At 40.3% G+C, this 10,159-nt stretch overlaps 1 protein-coding gene across 1 annotated transcript in view; it reads left to right on the top strand.

Moving 5' to 3' along the window:
• Positions 1-9: 9 nt before the first annotated feature.
• LOC139580431 (ribosomal protein S6 kinase alpha-2) overlaps positions 10-10,159 on the top strand; it is a 36,470-nt gene continuing 26,320 nt past the window's right edge. Inside the window, exons 1-5 of the mRNA XM_071409094.1 lie at positions 10-535; positions 5,734-5,850; positions 6,151-6,232; positions 7,240-7,320; positions 8,633-8,712. Coding sequence (XP_071265195.1) covers positions 437-535; positions 5,734-5,850; positions 6,151-6,232; positions 7,240-7,320; positions 8,633-8,712 — 459 coding nt within the window. The 5' untranslated portion in view covers positions 10-436. The remainder of the gene's footprint in view (positions 536-5,733; positions 5,851-6,150; positions 6,233-7,239; positions 7,321-8,632; positions 8,713-10,159) is intronic.

Genomic DNA, 10,159 nt, shown 5'->3' with positions numbered 1-10,159 from the left:
ATCGAGAAGGGGAGTTTTCTACTAGACTACCAACGTCCTGTTTGATTGGGCGCGAAAAGAAGAATCCGAATGCTGAGGAGGAGGAAGGGAGCCATCGCTCGCCTCACATTGCGTCACTCACTGCACGTGCTGATTCAGCGGGACGCAAGGGATAGCGGCGGGTGCTGAGGACACTCGCCAGAATCACTGCTGCTTGGATGCCACTGTCAAATCAAAGCATTGCGCGGTAGCAAGGAAGGACAGACACTGCGGTGGTGTCAACCGTGACCAAATCGCAAAGGTTTTCCTGGTAGCTGTTTATCTGCCGTATCGGAAGTATGGATTAGAAGTGACTAGGAGGACGCTAAATCCCTTTTTGTTGTTTACTCATCTATAGTTGTTGAGCAAATATAAACTGCCAGGGCTGATCTGAAATGCAGATCTGAAGCAGGGCGCAATGGACACGAACATGCGGAAATTTACAGTTAGGAGATGGTTTTCCGTCTACCTTCGGAAGAAGTCACGGTCCAAAAGCTCGAACCTCTGCAGATTGGAGGTTAGTATATTGTTGTGTATTGCTATTTTGTGTCACGTGTGTGCGCCATAACGTAGAATAATTGTTTGCTAATGGTGTGATTCAACCACTGCTGTCACTCAATGATATTGTGGTAGGCTGTAGGCTGTTTTGTGGAACCTTACAGGTGTTGTTTTGTTATACACCTGACATGATATTAGGCTACACATGCCAGTACAATTTCAATATTTTGACAAGCTTTGTAACCTACCATTGCGCAACATTTTCATGCTAAAATGATCATGTTGAATTCTGTATAGACTGGTATTGCTGTGCCACAACAAGTCTGAATCCGACAGATAGGCCTACAGGTGTTCCCGCCTTTCTTGCACAAACACCTGCACTTGTCTTGTCCTACTAGCACTGACTTTGCTGATAGCTGCTTTATTCAGGAACGTTTTACTTACTATGACTGTGATATGTTGTTGTCTGTACATAGCTACCTTAAAATGAATTCAATCACGATACCTGAGTATGTTTCCTGTAGGCTATTCTACTATCACGAGCCAAATTATATTTTATGGACTAAGTTGCTTTGCTTGTTGAATAAATTCCCTGCCACGCTCTGTTGATTTGTAGCTACTTTTTACATTTTATTTAAAAAAATGTTACGTCTAATATAGGCCTAATGCATTCTGGGTTTGGTGTAGCTAGGCCTATTTGTTTATGAGGGACATTTTTTTAAACTTATGTGGGCTACTTTTATTGATTCTTGTAGAATATAACTTATTTTGCCTCATGAGCTGAGTTCAACTGTTAAAGCCCATCAGAATCCAAACTATAAAATTGTAAACAATGTAATCAAAGCTATCGTTTTGATATCATGGATGGTCAGTCCTTGCATGTATAGCCCCATCTATGAATTTGGGAGAGGTTCAATTTCTCCAGCCCCATCCATCTGCTGTTTACCCGCTTTGTTATTGTTTTAACAGCAGATTGACCCTTTTAAAATAATTAATTATTTATTAGATTTGGATGAAAATATTGAATCAGGAAAACAAGAGAGCAGTAGACTGATTTCCAATGATCTTCATTTTATTCTGTAGGCCTAGTTTTTTACAATTTACAAAGGGGAATTGGAATCCATAGACACACCTATCCAATCCAACCACGACCCAGGAGATTGTAATCTTCACCTTTTGATTCACCATATTGCAAAGCTACCTGGACACGGTGCTGTTCAGTGGCCATGGGGCTGAATTTGCAATCAGTCTTTTGTCCATTTGCGTTGATTGCGGTACTGTCCATGGTGCTGAATGTTGGCCAATGGTTAAAGGCACAACAAGGGATTCCCGCATAGTTCACTTCTAAAGTGGTGGAAACACATACAGTATATCCTATTAAATTACTATGGGTGGAAATCTGTACTATACAATACCATACAAAATATTTGAATGATAATTTACATGTAAATTCATTTTTGCGAAGTTGACATGCAAATACACGAAACAAATTCTCTATCCCAATTTAACCGCATACCTATCCTCTTTTTCTACGTGTTGTAGAAACAGTTTCTAACCGCTGTGAACACTTTGTCATTCAATTTTGTCCTTTCTTGCTGAGCTTTCAAGTAACTTGCTGTTAAAATGACCAGTGTTGACATACCTGCCTCAATGAATTCAAAGTTAAGACCTCATAAGAGGGTCAAAGATTCTCAAAGTGTGGTTACGCAGACCCGTGAGCAACTGTGGCCCCTCATGATGAGTTTAGAGTTTTCGTGGCCCCCACTTCCATCAAAGTTGCCCATCCCTGGTGTAAACATTGCTTGGGGGTTATAGATATGTCACTACTTGTGACTGTGTTACAGAATGCTTCTATGTCTGTGTGCAGTTATCAGTAGCAATGAGATTCACTTTGACGGCTCTTTGTAATCCTTTCTGACTGTGTCATAACAAGATGTGCAGACCGACCAGCCTCTCTGAGATAATGTTCCCACTGGCCAGAGACGTTATTTCAATGTCTACTTTTGATTTACATTTGGTTGAGTTGTCAACTAGTGTGAATTCAACGTGAAACCAAAACATTTCATCATGTCATTGGATTTAGGTTCAACATTGTGTAAAAAAAGACAAAATTCCCTTAAGTTGATGACTTTTTGCAAATCCAATCAGTTTTCCATCACATATAATTGTTTTGTTGAAATGTTGTGGAAACAACGTTGATTCAACCATCATGTACAAAACCTCAATCCACATTACACACTAGACATAATATTTCAAACTAGGTTCCACCAAACATTTCATCAGTCTGGAAATCATCTGCAATACACTGAGGCATACTAAGCATGATTAACTTACTGTACATACAAATAAATATATGGAGACAATAGCTGATGGATTTAGATATGAGAGTGCTCGTGACATCATGGGGTATGATTGCCTCATGAGTAATCCTGGCTGTATCAGGAATCGCACAAGAAATTGATGCTATTTAGCAAATCGCTAAGTGATTTTCATTATATTGTCATTGTCATTATTACATACTTAATTCATATATGTTTGGATGAAGACACCCTTGTAGCTAGATGTCATTAAGAAAACATATTGTTTAGGCCTGAGACTAGGGTCTTTACAGATGTGTGGCACTGACCAACTCAATCAGTTAAAGATGGCGCCAATCAATATTGAGGCCAAAGAGGTATTGCAGTCAGCATATCTATTTTAAAGGCCCAGTGCAGTCAAAAACGTGATTGTCCTGTGTTTTATATATATTTCCAGACTGATGTTGGAATAATACTGTGAACTTGGGTAAATTATGATAATGCCCTTTTAGAGCTGTTTGAAAAGACTGCCTGAAATTTCAGCCTGTTTTGGTGGGAAGGAGTTTTGGCCTGCCTGGTGACATCACCAGGTGGTAAATTAGTTAATAGACCAATAAGAAAGAGTTCCAAACCTCTTTGCCAATAACAGCTACTTTTCAGTTATCCCTCCCGACTCAGACCCCTCCCAGACAGTCCTAGCAAAATTCTTACTTGAGAAATTGCTCTTTGCTAAGAAGCTACAGTATTTTTGATGAATATTTTACAATTTTAATTGAAAACAACCACAGTAAGGTACTTAATTCTTACCCAGAAATGATTTGATATTGAGATAAAAACGTCTACATTTGACCTTTAAGTACCCAGGCCCATGAAATTAAGAACGATTCTGGAGGTCAGAGTTTTCTTAAGGAGGAAGAATCTGGCACTGAGTCAGGTAGAGACTCATAGGACTGTCTGTTATTCCATTATACTGAGATTATTAATGGGCGAGATGAACTGCTGCGGTAACATTTAACTCTATTCCTACTTTGACATGGTGTAGGCCAGACTACTTCTAAATAGGAGGATCAGACTTTACAAACAGCATGGATGGAATGGAATGCATGGTGATTGTCTGCAATAGTAAACTGTTATAGCTGCTATCAGAGTTGACAGTAGAACTAGCAAGCTACTATTGAGGGGAAGCATTTACCAGATGTTTTTATCCATGTGGACCATGTAGGAATCATACCCACAATTATTGTATTGCAAGCACCATGATCCAACTAACTGAGCCATTTTGCCAAGTTTACCTTTTCAGTCAAAGAGATTTATTTAGAAATACACACCATCATAAGCTGTTGACCCAGATAACAAACCGTGTTATTCAGGATACACTACGCAACATGTCACACTGTTGTCCATGTTTATTGGCAAAGAGTAGTAATTGGACAAGGGTTGTTTATACTTTTGATTCAATAAGATAATCATCACTAGAGTTTCTTTTCAAAAAGACTGATTTATCAACCGACTGATTTGGATACTGTAAAAACCTACTAGTACTACTTGGTAGACTCCCCTCACAGGTAGATGTTTCATTCTATTCCGTTCCAGTATTTTAGAATAGTGTGAAATACTGCTATGTGGAACTAGGCCAAATCCTTACTTTCTTTCTGATTTGTAGGACTATTGTTGCTTTTTCTTCCTCGTAACGTTTGTTTGATCTTTAGGATAATAATAGCCATTCTCTGTAGTCTAAAATTGTATCGTTTTCTACCAATTATTCTAAATCAATCACAGGTGTTTTAACTAGTATGAATAGATAGTGTACTAGATAGTGTACTGGTTAATGTGGGATATCACTGCTTGTACAAGGCATCATGACTAACTGCAACCGGCGTTCTTTTTCCCCAGTTTCAACAGCAGAGTGTTGAGGTGTTGGAGGTTTGGATAGGATGAAAAGCCCACTGTCCCTATGGAACTGACACGTTGAATAGCTACAGATGGACTGGGAGCGTTTGTAATCCCATTGTTTCATGTATTAGCTTTTATTTTCTAGAGCCCCCACAGAGGTCATCCTTAACCCATGGATTCTTGAAAATCCACATGATACATGATTTTCTTCCTTTTCAATGCTGTGTTCAACATGGTATAGAGGAGGAGAAGCTATAGATTAACATACATCAGAGGAGACAAATCTGCATGTGTGGATTTGAAAAGCATCCTTTTTATTCCATTCCAACAACGTTTTGTATACAAAGGGTTATGTGACTGTTTGTTGTATTTGTTTTGCTGTGAGTGAGATAAGTCGGTTTTACCAGGCTCTCAGCTGTGTCAGCGTGACAGATTCTGCATCAATCAGCGACGGTCAGGGCAGGACTCTCACATGCTGTGGTCGGCACATTTCAGAGGCACGCCATGAAGACAGCATTAATAGCCAGAGCGCTCGCTCTACTGCCAGCCACACAGCCCCACTCACGCAAAACGTGCTCACACTAATCTCCCCTGACACGAGGGGAACAGGATGGACTACTGGCTGGTTCTTATTATACCTCAGTGGTTCTGTGGCCAAGGTCACTCTCTGATTGGTAGCCTACAACACCTGTTTCAAACCCTCCTATTGTTACTAGTTAACGTGGATATGTGTGGACATTGAGGATACTAAGGGCAGAGAATGTGGTAGCACTGTTCTATCCTCATAGTCATGCCTAGTTTTTTCTGGTTATTCTGGTCTACTCGTGATGCTGGCTATGCCATCTCTATTCGTCATTAAAGTTGACTAGTCTCTGTTGGCTCTGATAAAATGGGACTTTCCCAGGTTGGACATCTGTCTAAATCCCTCTCTCTGGCTCTCCCGGTGTCTCTGGAACAACATGGGTGTTCTCTCTATTCCTGGCGTCACTTGCTTGGTTTGATATGTGGGCCATTTGCTTCCCTGCAGGACGATGGCATCCTGAAAGAGATTGACATTAGGCAGCACACCAAAGAGGGATTTGAAAAGGCAGACCCCTCCCAGTTTGAGCTGCTGAAAGTGCTAGGCCAAGGCTCCTATGGAAAGGTAAGCATATACCTTGATTAAGGTGTTTGGATCTACAGTATGTTATACCTACTCTGTGTTGTATGTGTACTATACATTTGTGACCCTTTCCCCTACTGTTCAATCTGACATTACTGTTACTTTTGCAATCGGCTATTCAGATATTTTTGGGTGTGTGTATTAGTATTGTATTTGAGAGACATTCTACTGCCCTGTTGAAGCTAGTAACATAAGCATTTCACTGCACCTGCTATAACACCTGCAAATCTGTGTATACGACCAATCAACTTTGATTTGATTTGATATTAATCTCATCCACAGGTGTTCCTGGTGAGAAAAATCAGAGGCTCTGACAGGGGACAGCTTTATGCCATGAAAGTGTTAAGGAAAGCAACGCTAAAAGGTACTTATTATGATACTTTCGAAGAGTTGTTTGTTTTTCATCAGCCCAATCTTGCTAAGATCGATTATTACAGTAAACATACATCATCGGGGTATGATTGATTATTGCAGTAAACAGACATGATCAGGGTATGATTGATTATTACAGTAAAATGATCAGGGTATGATTGGGGCAGGAAGATTCTAGCGGTTAAGAGCATTGGGCTAGTAACAGAAGGGTTGCTGGTTCGAATCCCTGAGCCAACTAGGTGAAAAATCTGTCGATGTGCTATTGAGCAAGGCATTTCACCTTAATTGCTCCTGTAAGTCGCTTTGGATAAGAGCATCTGCTAAATGACCAAAATTATTGATTATTACAGTAAACAGACATGATTGAAGTCCCTATCCAGACTAACAGTTTTTTCTACATAAGTAAAAAAATATATATTATGTTTCCTATACTCAACAAATCTCAGTCAAAAACATTACTTTTTTTAATCAGCTCTAAAAAATGAAGTCTCAGGAAATTGAGATGATGTCCTCCTTGCTTACATAATACAGCTGCAGGAGTGTCCTCACTGCAAAGCAGAGAGCCATTGGAAGAGGAAACTGGCATAATACTCTGCATTGCAGTACAGGTGCTTGAGGGGAAGCTTCCAGTGTTACGATTTTAACACAAAATAATTCATAAGGAAGTAGCTGACTTCCATTTCACAGGTGACCTAGGAAGAAGGCTTAGGTAATGCAGATAGATTAGCAGAAAGCAGCTGTCTATATTATACTACGATGTTCCCACTGCAGGACCAGATAAGTGGCTGACTAGTGAGGGAAATGCCTGGTTAGGAGGTCTCATAGTTTCAACAGCTTTGACAGTATAGAAATTCGAACCTGAGGTATTTTATACAGTATCATCGGATACCGGCCCAACTGTAAGGGTTTGAATATGTATAGCTTTCGTCAACATCTATTCAGTTCTACAAGTATCTTAACTCATTACCACTACTTTGATATGCTTTGTTTGTTTTTCAGTCCGGGATCGGGTGCGGTCCAAAATGGAGAGAGATATTCTGGCTGAAGTCAATCACCCGTTCATAGTCAAACTCCATTACGGTGAGCTCATCGACGCAACCATGTTCTGACTGGCACACATACATAGAACAGACACTGACATGTCTAAACTGAAAACCCTGTTTTTAAAACAGGCAAATAATTATGTAACCAGATTGTCTTTATTTAGGTGTTGTTAGAATGGGTCTGTCCTCAGACATCAGGCAGAAACACATTTTGATATTAAATGTAGTTGGATCTTGCATTGAATAACTCTCCAAGCGTTTTATAAAGCTTGGCACGTCTCTCTAAACATTTCAGTGACGTCTGGAGCCCTTCAGACAGCGAAAGCTGTCACTCATCTCAAAGCACCTCACCTCCTTGTTTATCAGCATGCTCTGAGTAATTCCACAGCAGCCCCTGGTAAACAGAGAGTATTGCTCTGAGTAATTCCACAGCAGCCCCTGGTAAACAGAGAGTATTGCGCTGAGTAATTCCACAGCAGCCCCTGGTAAACAGAGAGTATTGCTCTGAGTAATTCCACAGCAGCCCCTGACAAACAGAGAGTATTGGTCTGAGTAATTCCACAGCAGCCCCTGGTAAACAGAGAGTATTGCTCTGAGTATTGCCACAGCAGCCCCTGGTAAACAGATAGTATTGCTCTGAGTATTGCCACAGCAGCCCCTGACAAACAGAGAGTATTGGTCTGAGTAATTCCACAGCAGCCCCTGGTAAACAGAGAGTATTGCTCTGAGTATTGCCACAGCAGCCCCTGACAAACAGAGAGTATTGGTCTGAGTAATTCCACAGCAGCCCCTGGTAAACAGATAGTATTGCTCTGAGTATTGCCACAGCAGCCCCTGACAAACAGAGAGTATTGGTCTGAGTAATTCCACAGCAGCCCCTGGTAAACAGAGAGTATTGCTCTGAGTATTGCCACAGCAGCCCCTGGTAAACAGAGAGTATTGCTCTGAGTATTGCCACAGCAGCCCCTGGTAAACAGAGAGTATTGCTCTGAGTATTGCCACAGCAGCCCCTGGTAAACAGAGAGTATTGCTCTGAGTATTGCCACAGCAGCCCCTGGTAAACAGAGAGTATTGCTCTGAGTATTGCCACAGCAGCCCCTGACAAACAGATGCACTCAACAAGCCAAATAAAGCAATACTAGAGGAGGAGACCATATTATCTGTTTTTCTATTTACATTTTTATCTCAAAATTAGACCAGGAAATAAATATTTCCCTTGTCACGCATGCCTTGAAGCAGTACAACCTCTCACAAAAGTCTAATTCACATTTAGAGTGTTTTCCTTTTATTCCATGTCATGTAGCGGATAATATGTGTTGAGTGACCATTGTGATGTTGTTTTGGCCCAGCCTTTCAGACGGAAGGGAAGTTGTATCTGATTCTAGACTTCCTCCGAGGGGGAGACCTCTTCACACGGCTTTCCAAAGAGGTCAGTCATGTTACTCACTGTGAGGGCTTACTGCTCCCTAATTCACTGTTTTATTAATGCATTCAATCACCACATGATGTATTGTGTCCAATCAAAAACACCTTTTGACCAATGGGTAAAAATAATAATCAGTTCAAAAGTTATTAGAGTTGTTACCCTTGTAGGATGGCCAATATTAGGATGACTACATGAATGGAGGCCACATTATAGTCACAGCTTGGCTGGATGCTGTGCGAGAATTAAGGCTAACTGACAGGCTCACGGTTGAACTCGTCATCTTTCTTCTCAAATTCGGAGGGCATAAAACAATATAGAGGTAAGATAGATATCGATTTTGAGACATGACATGGTATTTTCATATTTTAGTATACGGTTTCCATAATAATGCAACATTTCTGTTCTTTTTAGAAGAGTTCTGACAAAAACAAGCGTATCTCTGTGAAATGTCAACTGAACACTGAGCGTACCGCAATCATTTTATTTTCAAAACCTTTTACATTTAATTAAGCTTGTGTCATGGTAATTTTGACTTTTTGCAACCCACGGAAACAACTTTGCAGACGACCACCACAGCAAATCCTAAAAGGTTGCTTCGAGAAAGCAGCAGCGCTCTGATTATAATATAATTGATTATAATTACTGCATCATTAATCAAATTTCACGCAATCAGTTCACACAATCAATCTCCAATTGACTTGGGCACATTTAGAATGCTAAGTCTCTTGGTGCACATGTCCCTGTGATTGAATAGGTACAGTATATTTCGAGTTATTCTCAATTTGTGTGATACATTTTTATTTAATTGGTCACTAATGTTTCAACAGCCATGGTAATTTTACTAATAGAGTAAAAACCATTCCAACATGTTATTTCTAAATCATGGCCCTTGAACTATCAATATATAGGTTTTCTTGCCTTTATTGACAACAACAAAAAAGCTCTAACCACTAGGCTACCTGCCACCTCTATGATTGGGTCCAAACACATTCTGAATGATATTGGTTTTGCCTTATTTGGTTTTGCTTTAATCTTGCTATTCAGCATCTCTGAATGTCCATGTACTGTTTACAGAGTGAGCTGAGAGAAGAACTTCAGTAATAAACAGTGTTTTCAAGTGAACAACCCAGGTGTATTATTATTATTTTTGACCAGTCCTTTAATCTTGACATTTCTCATGCTCTTTCACTCAACTTAATTGCCTGTTTGCACCAGTGGGCCAGACCTCATCGCAGAAACAACCTCAGTCCCGATCAGTCAGATTACAATATCTCCTCTGTTCTGTTGATTCATTACTCCTGAATCCATCCACTAACCCAGGGATAGTCAAACCATGGCCCGCGAGCCCATTCAATCTGGCCCGCGGCGAGTGTGAGTAAAATAATTAATATATATAGTACCAGTCAAAAATAATATATTTGGGGGGGTTCAAAAACACTCCAGGCCACAC

The sequence above is a fragment of the Salvelinus alpinus genome, chromosome 7, assembly GCF_045679555.1.
Source record: "Salvelinus alpinus chromosome 7, SLU_Salpinus.1, whole genome shotgun sequence".
Classification (NCBI taxonomy): Eukaryota; Metazoa; Chordata; class Actinopteri; order Salmoniformes; family Salmonidae; genus Salvelinus; species Salvelinus alpinus.
The sequence above is the reverse complement of the archived record's forward strand: the minus strand, read 5'-3'. Positions and strand labels throughout refer to the sequence as shown.